Below are 19,096 nucleotides of genomic sequence, written 5' to 3' on the forward strand. Positions count from 1 at the left end.
GAGAGAGAGAGAGAGAGAATAGCCAACATATTACGCACTGTTAAATTACCATCATTCTCCAGGTTCCAACAATGTGACCGATAGTATAACTTAACGTTCCTTGCAAACATTGCATATCCACGCTGCGTCTTGCAACCTGATTAGACAGTGCAAGCAAGGGCCTTTTAACCACAGATATAAAACCATAGCCCAAAGACTGCAACTTGCAAAGAAGCGTTTTATGCTGATAGTGTACTGTTTAGCAACGCCAAGCAATTTCTGACTCAGCAAGATCAAGCATTCCTTTGTAGAGAAAGTGGTTCTGTTTTTGCCCTATGCATTTTCCCTCTTCTTCTTCTTCTTCTTCTTCTTCCTGAGTCATGGGCGTATCACGTATCTCTGTTTTCTTTAAAACTTTCATTTGTCGCTTTTTTTTTCCTTTTCGTCTCGCTTTCTTTAGATGTTGTCGCCTTGTTGCAGAATGTTAAGGTTTAGAGAGAAATATTTTTATCGTGATTAGACCTAATCTCTCTCTCTCTCTCTGTCAGATAATAACTGAGAAAATCTCAGAGAGAGAGAGAGAGAGAGAGAGAGAGAGAAATGCAAGACAATAGATATCATCTCTCTCTCTCCCAGATAATGATAACAGAAAATCAGAGAGAGAGAGAGAGAGAGAGAGAGAGGAAATGAGAGAAATGCAAGACTAAAGATATTCTCTCTCTCCCGGATAATAACAGAAAATCAGAGAGAGAGAGAGAGAGAGAGAGAGAGAGAGAGGAAATGCAAGACTAAAGAAAATGATTTTCTCTCAGAGAGAGAGAGAGAGAGGGGGGGGGGGGGGGCGGGGGCGGTTGGTTGTTAGCCAGCCAGTCCGTACTATAGCCTAACTCTTTGTACCCGGTTTTATGTTACTATTTTCACCTGTGATGAATTATTATTGCGCCCGGGACAACATCTGGTTAATCCAAAAGACGTTTCCGTTTCGCTTGTGGAGTTTGAAAAGCCCTTTGAGGATTATTAATGGTTCCTCAGAAAACGCTCATGAATGTGATAGGGTAGGCGGATGTGCCATATTGGTCTATAAATAAAAACAGTTACTGGAGTTTGTATGTGATATATATATATATAGATATATATATATATATATATATATATATATATATATATAAATGAATTTGCGTAAATTGCAGATGAAAGTAAGACGCGAATGAAAACAAAAGAAAAATGCATAAATAAAAAAAATCGTGAAAAAACAAATATTTCAAATAAATGAAATAAATACATTGTTTAACCTTTGTGTTTTTCATGATTGTTAAGAAATATTTTATTCATGGCGAACTACGATAAGTCAACGCGAAATACCTCTGGATTCCAAGCTGGCTGGAAAACACTTGTCGAAAGTGGTTTAACCATGCGTGATGGTTCTAGGGTAGGGAGGAACTGGGTGGGTTCTGTATAGAGGGGAGGGGGTGGCTGTTATTCGTTCCAAGGTGTGACCGAGTGTTGTCTTGGGTACTGTCAATAAACAGTAAACAATGAAATAGTTGACAGAAACGCGCTCACACCGCGTCTCTGGTGGTTAGTAGAATCCCGTGGTCTACACTAGGCCTAATGCTGCATCCTTTAACAATATAGACACTAGGCCTACTGCTGCTGCTACTCCGTTTCACTACATCCTAATTCTAATTGTTTCTTGGAGAGTGCATTGTTTATCTGGTGGCGTAATTAGTGAATCATGTACGTGATCATTGACCGACTTGTGTGTGTTACGGTTAAGTTTGGAAAAGTGTATGGCTAGGAGCTGGAACGTTAAACACTCTCTGGTGCTATGCTCCCTCTCACTCTCTCTTTCTCTCTAATAATAATAATAATAATAATAATAATAATAGATGAATGTTGTAACTAACTTTGCCAATCTTAGAGACTTGTGTCCTCTCTCTCTTTCTTTCTCTCTCTCTCATAATAATAATAATAATAATAATAATAATAATAATAATAATAATAGATGAATGTTGCAACGAACTTTGCCAATCTCAGAGACTCTCTCTCTCTCTCTCTCTCTCTCTCTCTCTATTTTTTGCCCTAGTGCGGAGGTGAAATCGATTGCCCAGTGACGTGGCAGTTATGGAAACTCGTGACAAAAAAAAAAAGAGGAAAAAAAAAAAGGATTTCCGTTACTGTTCTTCATACTAACCCCCTTTTGAAGTTAAGCTCACGAAATACATATGCGGTAGACAGTTCAACAGCACTACACATATGTGGAATTGCGCAATCAGCTGTGCGTGAAGTTTCCACCTTTCGAAGGAATGGCTTATTGACAAAAGACGATCGTCACCTGTCCTTGACACGTAAGAGGTCTGTGACCTCTGGGAAAGTCAGCTGGACACTATGTAGAAATATATATAATCTTATGTTACTATCCTCAAGGCTAAAATTCTGAAGGAAAATACACAAAATTTATTTTGTATTTTCCGAAAAACTGTCCCAGCCATTAGACCTAATTCATGGGTATCACAAGGGTTAAACTATTTCCATAGTGCAACTACAGTCCAAAATAATGGCCAGTGCAGTGTAAACTTGAAGTTTGAAAACAGGAATCTGGTTAAAAAGCAAAAAACATCAAAGAAATTTGACTCGTGTTCATATATTCAATGTTATGATATCTTTAAATGAAACCTTATACCACAGTTCGTAACCGATTAACCCTCGACCGGCAGCCTGCAATGGCTTTTAAAAAACTGAGATTGTATACGGTTGTTAGTTGACCGCTGTGGATGGTAACTGTGATGAGAGAGAGAGAGAGAGAAGTGGGAGGGGCGGGGGAGGAACACGTGAGACCAGTTCTCCATCAAACGTGCACCATCGTATTGACGACAAATCCCCACTCCACTACGATAAAGATGCAATAAAATTTCCCTCTCTCTCTCTCTCCGCTTTCACAGTCGAACATTATGTCAATCTTTCAAACAAACCTCAATATATTGATTCTTAAATTTATGATAGTTCAGTTTTGTAATATGATTTATACATTGGAAGCATGTTTACACGCAGACACCCTTATGTACAGGATTTTTCTTTATTTTAAGTATATTTGGGCATTTCCCATATACACAATATGTATTTTGACCACGTTTAGGTCAGTTTATACAACATAAACTAAAAGCAACTCTGTTCATCCCGGTGAATACCGGGGAAAATTAGTAATATTTGATAAGGCCATTTCGAGATTATATATTTTCTCTCTCTATGTTTCTAGCCAATTTTAACTCCATTGCCTCTGTTACCTTAGATGCCCAAAGCAAGCCTCGGAATAAATGGAAAGAATCGAATAACCGATAACAAAATTGTCCTCAGAAGCTATGAAATACGGTAATATCATAAACACGGATTTCCCAAGAATTGTCGAAGCTATTTGTCAATGTAGACCTTTAATTAATTAATTAACGGAGTTCAACGTGCAAATTAAATTGATAGCAGGAGCCCTGATAGCAGCTAGCTAGGACTTAGGAACCATTTACTGGCTCTTTGCCGTTTCCTCCTCTCCCCTCTGGTACCAGCAACTAGCTAGAGCAACCTCTACCTCCGGGCTCCCTCACTGAGAGAGAGAGAGAGAGAGAGAGAGAGAGAGTCCCACTCAGAGGAGGCCCAGAGAGAGAGAGAGAGAGTCACACAAAACAAAACTCAGTTGGGCTTGGTCCGCGGTCACAGAAGGAACACTCGGCGGTATCCGACGAACCTTTTAATTCCAAATCTCGCGTTTCACTGACGTCGCCTCTCGTCGTCAGCAGTCGTGTCGTTCGCATTCTCGCCACAATGTCCGTCGTGCAAATGATGGAGAGGTATTGCAAGGTCCTCGAGGCCCACGTCGATTTATTTCTCAAATCTGTGAGGTACGTCAATTGGCCAGCAGTGTCTTAGCGTTCGTTGTAAATTTGCGGGAACTGATCGCCGTTATTCGCACGGCGTATTATTGATTTTTTACATTTATTTTTGCGATTTTGAGATATACGTCCATGACGTATGTAGTGAAATGTCCTTCCTTCGTAATATGCAATATCACGGTACTCAATTTACCTCTAACAGGACGTCCCGTTTTGTTATCGGTGGTTTTTGTTTGGTAATTACTTTTCTCGCATTTTGAACACCAGGGGTCCCCCGTTCGAAGAATATAAGAAAGGAAAATTACTCTTAATCTATATATCATTTATAATCATTTTCCGTCGCACATAAGCAAACTGTAATGATTTAGGGAATCAAGAGGTGCAACACGCAACCCGATGTTAAAATGTCTGAGGACGGAGCGAACATTCAAGAATTTCAAATATTGCCGGCGATAAGAGGACTTACTTGAAGTTTTCGCAGAGTTATCTCGGTATAGGGGGAAGTATTACGAAATAACGGTTTATTCTAACCCATTTTGAGGGAGGATATAGTAAATTAATGCCGGCATACTTATCATCTTGGAGCAGACGACGACAACTACTGCTTTGGTAGGTCGTGTGTGGGTGTGGAAATGCAGCCTGTAAGGAGACGAGACACGTTTCGGTAATGTTTCTCGTCTATCAACGACTAGGACCGGACAAGTATCTCGCTTCTGCTTTTGTAATGGGTGCTGTTATTGCCATCGCATAATAGCCATCCATTAAAATACTAGTTATGTTAATCATTGTTGCCTGTTAATGTCACATGATTTCACCTTGGGGCATTTTTATCATGTTTAGCATCGCTGTAGTTCAAGGTCAGGCAGGAGGATTAGGGTATCCAATTCCATGCATTGCTTGAAGACGGAAAAGTTGCAGTGTAATGAAATTCTTGCACACAATTTGGTTATCATTTTGATATGACTAAGCATTTTATAAATATTGTTATCCAGTTATTTATGATATCGTATCAACATTTTCTGCATAGTGTTCTACTCATGAAACTAGACAGAATTTTGGTTTTGTTCAACTTAATTGTGAAAGGTGTGCTATTACAGTACTAGATCTTTAAGAAATGGAGAAAAACCTGAGGAATTCTTTGTCTCTTAGCATAATAATAATCTTTGAATTATACGTTGGTGTGATCAGGCCAAATGATTTATGATAGCGAGTCTCTCTCTCTCTCTCTCTCTCTCTCTCTCTCTCTCTCTCTCTCTCTCTCTCTCTCTCTCTCTCTCTCTCTCTCAAAAGAAAAAAAAACTTTCCAGTGAAAGGAAATTGAATAGTGTCACAAAAGAAAAAAAAATTGATGATCGACCAGCCATTATGCATTACAGTTTCCCTTGATTATTACTGGACGCGAGAGAGAGAGAGAGAGATATTAAAGGGAAAACTCGAGAGAAAGTAACGCCGCTTATTCATATAGACATTTTACCGCGGGCAAGGAAAGTGCAAATATTTCCCTCCCGCAATTACTGTCGACAAAAAAGAAAATACGTTCGTTGACCTCCGCTTATGTATTATTAATCTGGTACTACGAGATAGGTTTTTAAATATTTCAGGTGATGTTAGATGTTAGTTTAAGCTCGATTTCACTAGTAATGGGTTCGTCATAGAGAGAGAGAAGAGTTGATGCTGAGGATTACAGCGTAACAGGGGATTGAAAAGACCAGAACCTTTAGACCTATTTACAGAGAGAGTTGATGTTTACAACGTAACAGCACACACACACACACACACACACACACACACACATCGAATTATCGCATGACTGAGATGACTGTGAACCAGGTATGATCAAATAGAAAGCGAACTCGGAAAGGGAAAAAAAAACTGGTTACTGTATACTTTTTTCTGCTGTGTCATTCTGTTGCTCTTTGGCCGAAATAGCTCCGTATAAGAGTTAAGAACAGGATGTTGGAGACCGAATTGTCTTTGATTATTTAAAAGGTCAGGACTCCTTAAGAAAGTTGTAAAAGTGTAGTGACCTTATTTTTAATAATGCGTTATTTTCCTTGTAGGAATAATGTCCAATTACTTAATTGCTCCATGGACGTTATTTCACAAATAATTTTCCTTTCGTGAATTTAAAAAAGAAAAATGCGTAGCCAAGAAGGTATCAGGTGCACTGTAGGCATTACATAAGGTTCTTTGCAGCGTCCTCATTCAATTTTATTGTACCTCTGTTCGTACTCTCTCCTCTATATCTGCAATATGCATTATGAGAGGTTTTCCTCCTGTTACGCCTTTCAAACCTTTTTACTCTTATAGTGGTATCCTTTGGCCTAAATTTTATATCGCATTCGATATCATAGCCAAGAAATTCAACCTTTTGACAATCACTATCTTGGGATGAATCAGACCAATGTGGAGGTGTGGCTGGCATCGTTGTTGGTTTTAAATCAGTAAAACTACATTGTCTCTTTTACTGTGACTTTTTTTTTTATATTTAACGCAAGTGACTCATTATATCCTAGCTAAGAATCTCTCTCTCTCTCTCTCTCTCTCTCTCTCTCTCTCTCTCTCTCTCTCTCTCATAGTCTCAGTGGGTTAAAGATTATCTTCAGTGAAAGGTCAGAGCGGTGTATCTCGCGCCATCACTTATCTATATACCTAATCGTACCTCACATGGAATACATTATATCATCATCTTGAAGTTCAACGGTCCTGCATTCTTTTATCTTCCAGTCGTTGTGTGAGTGATTTTTTTTCTTCTTCTTCCTCATCTTCTTCTGTGAAGATAAGATGAGGTGACCTCTAATCAGTGTTGGTTTTTTGTTCATTATATTGTACTTGGCATCGTGAAGTGGTTTTTCACATGTTATCATGCAATTGCTTATCGTAAAATTTTGAATTATTATTATTAGCCTAACGGTAACCCAATGAAATAATAAATGTTCGGCTTTCGATAACTGACAGCGTAATCTTGTATTAGACTTATTCTAAACCCCGGTGTCTTTTTAGTCTTTATCCCCCGAATTCACTCTAAATCACATTTCATTCAAGTGCATATAGCAAAACAAACATTACCAAATCCGCTGCGTTATCTCGAATCAAATGAGCAAAACTTAAACTGCCGAGTCGCAGGTTCAAATCGAACACTCCGACTGACTGCTGTTGCACTTGAGTCTAGACTCTAGAGTCAGTTCAACTCAGTTGGCTACATGCCAGCACGGTCTCTTGTTCCTGGGCATTGGTGTGACCTAGTCTTGTTTATCCGCTGTTGAAATCTCTGATTGTGATGTCTGTATCTTGTTCAAATTTGATAATATCGGAATCGTCTCATTAATATTTTTTTTATTCGTGTTTTCATGCAGATAAGGAGAGAGATTTACTTTTTAATTTTACGAAATGATTAAGTGATTGCCACATTGGTTCAAAGGTTTTTTGTTAACACGGTACTTAAGAGTACGAGAGAACTTGCATTTGCTGATGATAGACAGCTCTCCATTTTTATATTTTATTTATTATGAGGTTTGGTTTGGAATATTTAAAGTACTGTTGCAGTTAGTGCACTTTGAATGACTGAAAAAAATGTGTGAAAGAAATTCACAACTGTGAAATCGATTGAAGAAAAACATGTTTGTTATGTTTAAAAGGAGAGAAAGTGGATGAAAAGTGTAAATTTTCAAAGCAATTAAGAGACAAACCTGAAACCTGTCTTAAGAATTCGGTAAAGAAGACGTGAAAATTCAAACTGTATTTTTATGTACTTTAAACGTCAGGCGAGCTCATGTAGAAAAACTATGGTCTAATTGCATTAGAAGCTTTATTATAAAAATGCGATCGAAAATACGTTGAAAGTTTCACGAAGTTGAAGTAAACTCCCATTAAAATGCATAGTGAACTTTTGTAAAGGAAGCAAAACTGTAGCTTGATTTTTAAGAAGCTTTATATAATAAAAATAAAATCGTGATTAAATGCAGAATATCTTAGATGATTAAGTAACTTTGATTATGGAAACAACACGAATCTTTGGTAGTAACCTACAGTAAAGAAAAACACAACCATACCTTGATTACTTAAGAAGCTTTGTATAATTAAAAATAAAGTTTAGATATATAAAGAAGCTTTGTATAATTAAAAAATAAAGGCGAGATAATGTACAATGTAAGATGATTACGTAACTTTGACAATAGAAACAAGGTTAATGTATGGTTGTGATCTTATCCAAAGAAAACAAAGCCATACCTTGATTACTTAAAGAAGCTTTGTATAATTAGAAATAAAGCCGAGATAATGAATATATATATATATATATATATATATATATATATATATATATATATATATATATATATCTACATGCCGGGATGACTGCCACTAGAAACACCACGAATATTTGGCAGTGAGCTTCTGCAAAGAGAACAAAACCATACCTCCTTGATTACTTAAAAAGCTTTGTATAATTAGAAATAAAACCGAGATAATATAAAATTATATATATATATATATATATATATATATATAATATATATATATATATATAAAGGTTTTTTGCCACGAAGAAAAAAATGAAAAAAGCGAGATAGCCAAGTACTTTCGGTCCTATTCGGACCCTTTCCTGAGGCAGTATAGGGTCCGAATAGGACCGAAAGTACTTGGCTATCTCGCTTTTTTCATTTTTTCCTTCGTGGCAAAAAAACCTTTATTTATACATAGCATCATGTTTTATATACTTCGTGATCAAGTTATTCATATATATATATATATATATAATATATATAATATATCTATATATATTTAATATATATATATATATATTGTGTGTGTGTCACTAGAAACAACACGGTATAATTAACAAAACGCTGTATAATTAAAAATAAAGCCGAGATAATGTAAAAAGATAAATAATTAACTAACCAAGAAGATGACATGGCTGCCACTAGAAACAACACGAGACGTTGGAGGCTGCAGCTCCTCCTGGGGGGCTGCATATGGAGGCGGCGATCATCTGTGAGTGAGTCCCTCTGTCGGGGGGGGAGGGGAGGTGGGTGGGTGGCCTTGTACACAAAAATCGTGATTGCAACCCAGCTCGGGAGGACTCCTCTCGTTATTTCCGTCGAAAATGCCAGTCGTGGGACCTGCCAGGTACGGTGGGGGAAGGACGCAGTCGAAGGAACCAATTCCCGAGGTCCTCTTGACCACCTGCTGAGGTGACAGTCCGGCGGCCCCGAGTTGTATTATGATAATAGGGTCCTTCGTAGGACTCCCTCCGTCGTTTTACAAGTCCAAAGGTACGACAGGATGTGCGTGGCCTAATTTGCAGGATGTCTGAATGTTATTTCGTTATGAAATGATGCGTTTTAATGGGTTTAGGATACGTTTTTATAATTTATACCTTCGGTAAGACTCCCGTCCTAGTAGAAGTCTAAGGCACGATAGGATATGCGTGGTCTGATTTACAGGGCGTCGGGTTTAATGCATTAGCTAGCTATTTCTAGAGGTGGTTTGGTATAATGATGCATTTTTGTGGGTTTAAGATGTGTTTTATAATGTATACCTTCATTAGGACTCCTGTCTTCGGTGGTTTAGAAGTCCTACTAAGGCATGACAAGATATGTGTGGCCTAATTTGCAGGGCGTCTGGTTTAATGCGTTATTTTTGTATAATGATACGTTTTATTGGGTTTAGGATACGTGTTTTATTATGTATATTGGTGGTTCCTTTGCAGGCCTAACAAAGTATCCTTTATTTATATTTGCATATCCTTATGTATGCTTCTTAAGTTTGCTTATTAACCCATACGTTATGAAAATCAAGTATAACTTAGTAAATATTACTCATTTATGTAGGACAAAATATCGTTCTAATATAGTAAGAACTATCCTATAGGCTAGGCTATGTGTAGGGTAAATGACCGAGCGGCAACGTAGCGGCCACCGATCCCGGAACGCGGTCACCTTCCCAAAAAAGTACTTGAATTCACTGCCATGAGTATTGGTAAAGAGTCGTGGCCCATCCTGGTGGCACATCGAGCGAGACCTGTATGTTTGTCTCTTAAGTGTTTTCTCCTAAATTACGAAATAATGGCCTAATTCAAACGCTTCTATGGGAAGCGCCTGCGTTCCGAGGCAGGGGGCTGCTATGTCGGCGTTCAGTCACTTAACCTAGGCTATGCATAAACCATTTACCCTAGGCTATACATAAACCATCCTATCCTACCATGTACGACCATTAACCAGTGACAACAGTAAGAAATCGAATTATTTTGTTAAGGGTAGAGAATATTCTGACTTCACTAACCTAACCTAACCCAGCCCAGCTTATAGGGCTCTTGTCTTTTTAACAGTATGTTGCTTTAATTTCGGTCCCTAGGTTTATACCATCACCTCGTCAAATTTTACTTGATGCCTTTTGAAGCTACTAACTATAGTGGAGTGTATTACATAACCTTGCTCATTGATTAAATTATGATCATTAACAACACCTTACCATGCATTGCCTGTTTATTAAATCCTTCATATTAGGAAGTGATTCAAGGTAATCCCCATTGTTTGTATTTCATTATAGTACAGTGCGTCCTCGACTTATGGTGATTCGATCTTATGGGTCTTTTTCAGTGCTGTTAACAGTGTTTTACAGTGCCATAACTTGATATTACGTCAAGTTGACAGTGCTAACGGCAAGAATAGGCTTAAAGTTGACAATGCTTACGACGCTGTAGTATGGAACTGAAACTAAAGTTATGGTGCCATAACTTGAGTGAATTACAGCGCTAAGCAGTGATAACGGCGAAAAACTGACTTACAGTGCGGCTCCGTAAGTCAAGGACGAGCTGTAATCGTTTTACAAGAATCACTTGTCAACCAGAATGATCTGCATTTGTTTAGATATCTATTTAGCTATGTAGCTTTAATTTCCACAATAGTAAAATGCTCTCATTCCTACAAGTCTGTATAGGCAATAGTAGTATATTGTTAATTTGTTAGATAGTTAAACCAAATTGATGTGTAGATATTCTCTTTCCTTCAGTCCAACTGTAGGAGTGTGGGATGTTGAGAAGTGTCTTAAAGCTTGTGTAACATTTCAAGTCTTGTACTCTTATTCAGGTATGCATTGGGTTCCGTCATCATGTTCGGCATGGCCCCAGAATATTTTGGGCTATGGCTAGTGTGGAGAGGAGTTTCACTGATGCTTCCAGGGTGGATGTTTCAGTGGGGTGATGACAAACTGTACAGCCTTTACCAGAGGCTGGTTTTGTTTTTCTTTGAAACCTGCACAAGACTAGAGGTGAGGATTTCTATCTATGTTTTTTTTTTTTTTTTTTTTTTTTTTTTTATCGCATGCATTATTATATACAGTAAACTTTCAATGTAGCACTCCATTTCATCTGTGTATTTATGTCCTTAACCCATTTAGATTTTGTATGGTCCCAGAATTTTTCATTTTCCCTCTGGCAAAACACTGACCACTTATGGATAAATGGTATTCTTTAATTACATGCTGTAAATTGATTTCCCATGGGATAACACTGGTTATGATGGCATTTTCATTTTGAAGACTTGCACAGTACTTAACCCTTTAACGCCGATTGGACGTATTAAACGTCGATATAAATTGTCTGTTGGGTGCCGATTGGACGTATGGTACGTCGATATAAAAAAGTTTTTAAAAAAATTCGCGGAAAAATAGTTATAGGCCTACTAGGCAAAAACTTTTGAAGCACGCTCCTTAGGGGATGCTGGGAGCTCACGGATCAAGGCGTTGTTTTGTTTACAATCGTTACGCAGGCGCGCAAGCGCGAATTTCTTTCTTATCGCACTAAAAAGTATCAGCGACACATCTCAGAAATTATTTCGTCACTTTGACATAATTTTTGCACCATTTTAAATTAGCCGTCACATGGAGTATCATATATGAAAATGTGCGCAATTTCATGTAGAATACAACTATAAACAACTCATGGTTGTAGCTTTTATCAATTTTGAAATATTTTTATATAAATAACGTTAAGTGCCAAAATTTCAACCTTCGGTCAACTTTGACTCGACCGAAATGGTTGAAAAACGCAATTGTAAGCTAAAACTCTTATATTCTAGTAATATTTAATCATTTACCTTCATTTTGCAACAAATTGAAAGTCTCTAGCACAATATTTTGATTTATGGTGAATTTATGAAAAATAACTTTTTCCTTACATCCGCACGGTAACTTCCGAAAAGATCATAAATTTTTTCGTCCGATTGTTGTAATGTTTGCACCATTGTAAATTAGCCGTTACATAAAGTTCTATATATGGAAATGTGTGCAATTTCATGTACAATACAACTAAAAACAACCCATTGTTGTAGCTTTTATCAGTTTTGAAATATTTTCATATAAATAACGATAAATGCCAAAATATTAACCTTCGGTCAACTTTGACTCAACCGAAATGGTAAAAAAACGCAATTGTAAGCTAAAACTCTTACATTCTAGTAATATTCAATCATTTACCTTTATTTTGCAACAAACTGGAAGTCTCTAGCACAATATTTCGATTTATGGTGAATTTATGAAAAAAAAAACATTTTCCTTACGTCCGCCCGGTAACTCTTCCAAAAAAAAATCATAAATTTTTTCATCCGATTGTCTTAATGTTTGCGCCATTTTAAATTAGCCGTTACATAAAGTTTTATACGTATATGAAACTGTGCGCAATTTCATGTAGAATACAATAAAAAAACAACCCATGGTTGTAGCTTTTATCAGTTTAGAAATATTTTCATATAAATAACGATAAGTGCCAAAATTTCAATCTTCGGTCAACTTTGACTCGACTGAAATGGTAAAAAAACGTAATTGTAAGCTAAAACTATTATGTTCTAGTAATATTCAATCATTTACCTTTATTTTTAAACAAATTGGAAGTCTCTAACACAATATTTCGATTTATGGTGAATTTATAAAATAAACTTTTTCCTTACGTCCGCGCGGTAACTCTTCCGAAAAAATCATAAATTTTTTCGTCCGATTGTCGTAATGTTTGCACCATTTTAAATTAGCTGTTACATAAAGTTTTTTTATATGAAAATGTGCGCAATTTCATGTAGAATACAACAAAAAACAACCTATGGTTGTAGCTTTTATCAGTTTTGAAATATTTTCATATAAATAACAATAAATAAAAAAAATTTGTCCGGTCAACTTTAACGCAACCAAAATGGTAAAAAAACTGCAATTGTAAGCTACAACACTTACAGTCTAGTAATATTCAATCAATTACCTTCATTTTGCAACAAATGGGAAGTCTCTAGCACAATATTTCGATTTATGGTGAATTTTTGAAAACGGCTTTTTTTTTACGTCCGTGTGTTACAAATTCATGCATCATTTTGTGATAATATTTTCTCTGTGTTGCCTTCATGGTTTACAATTTGTTATATACCAAAATGATCGAAATTTTAGTGTACAATACAACTGGAAAAAATATAACTCATTAGCTTTAACAGTTTTGGTCACAGCGCGATTTGAATACAATTATATATGAAATTTTGTTTTCGCGCTATCATATATCCCATTATTTATATATGATAATTATATTTTTTTTCATTTCTGATGGTTGCATACTAAACTTCAGGCAATGACAAAAAAAGGAGCCAAAAATGAACTTAATCTTGAAAACTAAGCGTGCTGTGATATTTTGGAAAAAAAAAAAAAAAATCCGCTTCGGCGCTCACTCCCAGACCCCGCCGGCATACAGGAGACGATTTTTATTATACCCCTTTGGCGTTAAAGGTTTAATTGTAGTACAGTATATTCATGTATGGGAAAGAACGAAAGAACATAAAATTTTGTGGATGATAACTTTTGATGTCATTGTAATCTCAAATAGATGGATGGGATCTCCAAGGTTTAGTTGAACATTAACCCTTGAAATGCTTGATTATCAGAGTTTATGGGAATTGATGTACTACAAGGAAGGAGATATCTGTGGATGAGGAAATCCAAGTCACACTAACTTGCTACATTCAAAATGAGAAGCTTCTATTTTAAAATTCTAGGTATTCTTTATTGTAAAGTCTCTGCAAAAATAATAGTTCTGTGTACAATGCACAAAAATTGGTTTAATTGGGCTTTTAAGACTTGGAGGCCTTTTGTGTCAATAGTAAATATTTCATTTTTAGTTTTCCCTGTTTTTTATATTGTTGCCATGTTTGGTCTTCAGTAGGTTACACACATCTTAAATTGGCAAAGATAGTTGTAAGCTCTCAAGTTTTGTATCCTTGCATTTCCAATGAGGGTTGTGGCTTTCAATAATAATGATAATAATTGAAAGATTTCTTAGGAATAGGAAACATTGTAACTTGAATGCTCCTATCTCTTTTAAGGTTGTTTTATATGGCGATGCCTATGATGTTTTGAAGAAAAGAGAAAGTGTACTCTACCTAGGAAATCATCAGTCAACAGGTAAGCATTATTATTTACAAAGAATGATGTAACTTGCTACTAATAATTTGTAGAGTAAGCACGTAGTATAAACAGTAGATGATGTTGGTTTTGTGAGGGATTTGGCTTTCAGTAAATTCATTTCACAACAAACCCATCATTTACAATATGGAGGAGTTATGGACTTCCATTTGACAACATCTGTGTCTCCTAGAGAGAGAGAGATAGAGATGGGGGCGGCTAATTGGTGGTTGGATGGTTAACGACTGAATTGGCTGTTGGTGAGTTCTGGGTTGTCTGCTGGAGTTAACTGTTAGATTTCTGTGTTTTTAGTCAGTCTTTAGTCAGAAGCTGTGATAGTCAATAGTGTTGGCAGCGGTCTGTGAAGGCATTGATAGTTATAGTCACTTAAGTTGTGTGGTGTTGATTTTTGTTAAGGGGGAAACACTGCAGTCGATCTATCGTCGTCGCATGGCTGAGCCTTATTCACTCGATATTTAATTGGTGAAACAAGAATACAATTTCATCTTTAAGCATACCATTCAAAAGATTGAAGTTTTGTCAACTTAATGTGATATATGAAAGCGCCATACGAGCTAAAATAAGCGCGTGAGATCTTCATAAAATATATTGGATGCATCGTTGCCCCATCGTGCTCAAAAACAATAAATGAAATACTCAACTTAGATGAAGAAGTTTCTTGGTGTAGGGAAGACATGATGCTCCGCAAAAACACTTCCTGGAAACAGCGAAAACGGTGCGTGTAAACACTATGAGTGCTAATTCAGGAATGAGGGCTCTTGGCAGAGGTAGTATTAGTGAGCAGAAGGTAGACGTTTTAACGGGACCCTTCTAGAGGGGGATTTTGAGAGAGGAGAGACCTAATTGGCAAAGCGTCTGTGATAGTGGTTTCCACTCGCTCCTGTGCTACACCGACACCCTATGAGGGTGAGCGAGCCGGAGGTAGTAACTCTGGGATTCCATATGGCTTTTTTTTCTCTGGTATATTTAGCATTTATTTATACCTGGAAATGAGTGCTATAAGGACATTTCACTGGGCGGCACAGGTCGAGCCCAGAAATAGATTTTTCCTTTGTCAAAATCCCTTTTCAAGGCATTTTTGAAATCCAATATGGCGGCAACCACGTGACTTGCCGTTCGTAACCACAGCGAAGCCACCATCTTTCCCAGCCTTCCCAGCTCTCATTTGAACAATGTTAGTATATATATGTAACTTTTATTGATCTTACTCAAGATTGCAGTTGTAATCAGCACAATAAAACAACATTTTGCTGCCTATATTAGTGAAAGTATGAAACTTTTTATTCCCAGGGTTATTGTTTGAACTGAAATTCATTTTTACCTTGTAATCGGTGGTTTTATCCTCACTGCCATCACAATTGAAACTCCACAGTGCTTATTTGATTTTAATTATACACATTGTCTTAATGTTTCCATGAATTCTAGTTGTCATAGGAATGCAGTAATGATAAAATTGCTGTAATATGTATATATACTACAAATAGATACGCTAATTTCACTTATTTCCCCGGTTTTGTGTAAGTCTTATACCCAGTTTGGAGGGTAAACACATACCAATTGGCAACACTGATAAACAATTGAAGAGCGCGAAGAACGCCGGAGGTACCATTCACAAGCAAAACTGTTGATAGTTGAGTCAGGAATCTAGTTACTTTTACAACTACGATATTTTCAAATTAATAATCATGAATATGTAAAAATATTTATGCAATTCATGACCTTATACTGCCATTTAACTATTTATTTAAATAATTATCTAGTGCACGCTTCTTCTTCTTCTTCTAGCAAAAATTGTAGTTTCCTTAAAAAAGTAGTGGTTGGAAGTCTGTGTTTACGATTGTTGTGATGAAAGTGCCCCAGCGTCTATGGGTACAAGTGGTGTGCGGATTTAGCACAGGAAATGGGAAGTTTGTTGACAAGCGACTCTGCAAACATCGAGATGGCATCAATCTTCTAAATATTTATAGTTGTAAGTAAAAATTTTGAAAGCGTCAGGGAGGTAGTGTGCACTGCGTATGACTCACTTTTCATTACCCTCTGTTTAATCTTAAAATATGGCCTTAATTTCTAACTTTGGAGAAAATACTTACTTCAAAAGGAGAGTAGAGGTCTCGAGCTGCACCTCTCACCACCAACAACTCATGACTGATGACCATCTCCGGTGTCAGGACGTATTAAAGTACTTTTTCGGAGGGTGGCCACAAACGCGGTAGTCAGTGGCTTGGCTAGTTCAGTTGGTTGTTTACCCTAGTTGTTGTAAGTTTGGTATTGTTTGCTTGGTGTTGTTGTGCATGTGTTGTTGGATTTGTTGTGCTTATGAGTTTTGGTTGAGTTATGTGTGAGTTGTTGGTGAGCAGTTGTGATTTCTTGGTGGTGATAGTGGGTGTGTGTGTTGACTTGTTGTGTTGGTTAGTTTTTTTGTGTTAGTGATTGTTTGTGCAGTGGTCTTTTGTTGTGGTTGTGTTCCTTGTTTGTTGAGTTGTGGGGTTGTGGTCCTTGGGTGTTGTGTTGTTGGTTTTTGGCTTGTGGTGGTGGTGTCTCAGTGACCTTGACCAGCGGACAGCACAGCTCCTCGCCCTGAGTGTGTCAAGAACTGGTTGGTTAGTGCATGTGTTTTGAGAGTTTTTTTGTTTTTGGGTTTGTGTTGGTCAATTGTCCTGCGTGTATTCAGTAGTATAAAGAGGAAAGTGTGACTGAGGGTGAGTTTGGCAGCTGGATTGATTAAGTTTGTGGGGGGGATTTTGCCTGCTTGTATTTTAAGCTTGTGATCCCGCCACATTATTTTTTGGCGCCCGAACAGGGACTGTTGGTGCGGCAGCTGCAGGATGATTGGTGTAGCGAGTTGTGTGATTGTTGGAGAAAATGAGGATGGAAGGGTTGAAGGAGATAGAGAAGCTGAAGGAGGAGTTACGGTTGGCGAGGGAAGCTAAGGAAAGATTGGAAGTGGAGAATGAGAGGTTAAGGGTAGAGTGTGAGGAGGTAAAGAGCAAGTTAGAGGAAATGAGAGGAGTGCTAAGGAGTGCGAAAGTGGAAATGAACGAACGAAGAGGTGAAAGGAGCGGAAGAGAGAATGGTTGAGAAAATATACGAAAAATTTGGGGTAATGATGATGCAGGAAATGATGAAGGGATTCATGGGAGAGGGAGCTGTAGGAGGTAGGCCTACTGGGTCTTGTGACGGGCCAGGAGTGGTAAAGAAAGTGAAAGAGCGAGTGGATGAGAGTACGAGTGACGAAGGTGATTTGGTTGTGATAGGTAAGGGAAAGAAGGGGAAGACACAGGATAAGGATAAACCTGAGGACAAGAATAAGAAGTCTGCTTAGGAAAAGAAGATGACTAAGGGAAAGAAGTTTAGTAAAGGTGACGGACAGGATGAGACTAGGACAGAATACATTGGGGAAAGGGCTGAGAGTGATTTAGATAGCAGTGAGTGGAAACAGGTAGGTAGAAAGAAGGGTAAGAAGAACGTAATCAGGAGTATGGAAGTTGACTCGCTGTATTCGGAAGAGGGAAAGAGGGGTCAAAATAGAAGTAGCGAAAGTGAGAGTGAGAGTGAGTGGGAAGTACGAAAGGCTGTTTATATGAGAGAGGTACCCCGATGTGCACAATACGAGGAATATGGTGGTAGGGACATAGGGGATTTTTTTTAAGGAATATGAGAAGTATTGTGAGGCTAAATATGGGGATAACAAGAGAGTTTAGGCAAGAGAGTTGGGTAGCTTTTTGACAGAATTTTTGTCGAGTATGTATGGGGTAATGATGAGTGTAGGGAATGTGCCGTATGAGAGTGTGAAAGCCAGGATTGTAGTTGGGATGAAGGGATAAATGAGTGTAAGGAGTTAGTGAGGAAGTTGTTGGCGACTGTACCAGAGAGTGTATATGAGTTTATGAATCTGAACCGTAAGGAGAAAATGTGATGGACGAATGAAAGGTTGACATGGAATGATATTTTAGAAATAGTAGAAGATTACGAGTTAGATAGGTGTATGAAAGAGAGTAGGAGTGTTAGTGTTAGGACTGAAGTAGCTGAGGTTGTACCAGAGTTTAAAAGCTATAGATAGGGAGGCAGTTCTGTTAGGGCAAGTAGCGTAAGTGTGTTGCCCTAAAAGAGATAGGAGTGCGAGTGTTGAAGAGTAGGGTTAGTTAGTTGTGAGCAAGCAGCAGCCCAGTGTTATAGATGTTTAGTAAAGCCAGGACACAGGAAGAACGAATGTCGGTGGGCATTAGGAGCGTGCTTTGGGTGTGGGCAAACGGGGCATTTAGTGAGCGAGTGTAAGAAAGATGGGGATATTAAATGTTATAGGTGTGGACAGGCAGGGCACATAGCTAGTGGATGTCTGGGTACCCGTATGAACGTGGTTTGCGGCAACTGCGGGAAGAACGGGCATTATGCTAGGATGTGTAAAGAACAGCGTGCGAAATGTGATGACTATGGGATGGAAGGTCATGTGGCGGTTGTGTGTAGGCGTAAGAGGATGAGTCAGGCTGGGAATTCGGGAAACTAAGTGAAAAGGGGATTCAATTGGGTGGGTCCTCTAGTATGCGACAGTATGTTCGAGAGAATGTGATGAGTGAGTGGTTTGAAGTGAATAAATGTGAGATCGGCAGTTAGTGTTGATTGAGTATGGAAGAAAGCGGAAGGGAATGAAAGGGAGAAACGTGAGCTGCATGATAGAGGGGTTAGTGTTAGGGTAAAAATGGTGGATAAGGCATGTAACACGGATGACTTTGAGGGAAGGAATAATACATATAGTAGCGTGTGTGGGTTTGAATTGTCAGGGTTTA

The 19,096-nt window shown here is 37.9% G+C and overlaps 1 protein-coding gene across 1 annotated transcript in view; it reads left to right on the forward strand.

Annotated features, from left to right (window-relative positions):
• The first annotated feature begins 3,645 nt into the window (after window positions 1–3,645).
• LOC135212435 (1-acyl-sn-glycerol-3-phosphate acyltransferase epsilon-like) overlaps window positions 3,646–19,096 on the forward strand; it is a 46,388-nt gene continuing 30,937 nt past the window's right edge. Inside the window, 3 exon segments of the mRNA XM_064245800.1 lie at window positions 3,646–3,869; window positions 10,952–11,132; window positions 14,213–14,291. Coding sequence (XP_064101870.1) covers window positions 3,793–3,869; window positions 10,952–11,132; window positions 14,213–14,291 — 337 coding nt within the window. The 5' untranslated portion in view covers window positions 3,646–3,792.

This window comes from Macrobrachium nipponense, chromosome 41, assembly GCF_015104395.2.
Source record: "Macrobrachium nipponense isolate FS-2020 chromosome 41, ASM1510439v2, whole genome shotgun sequence".
NCBI classification, from domain to species: domain Eukaryota; kingdom Metazoa; phylum Arthropoda; class Malacostraca; order Decapoda; family Palaemonidae; genus Macrobrachium; species Macrobrachium nipponense.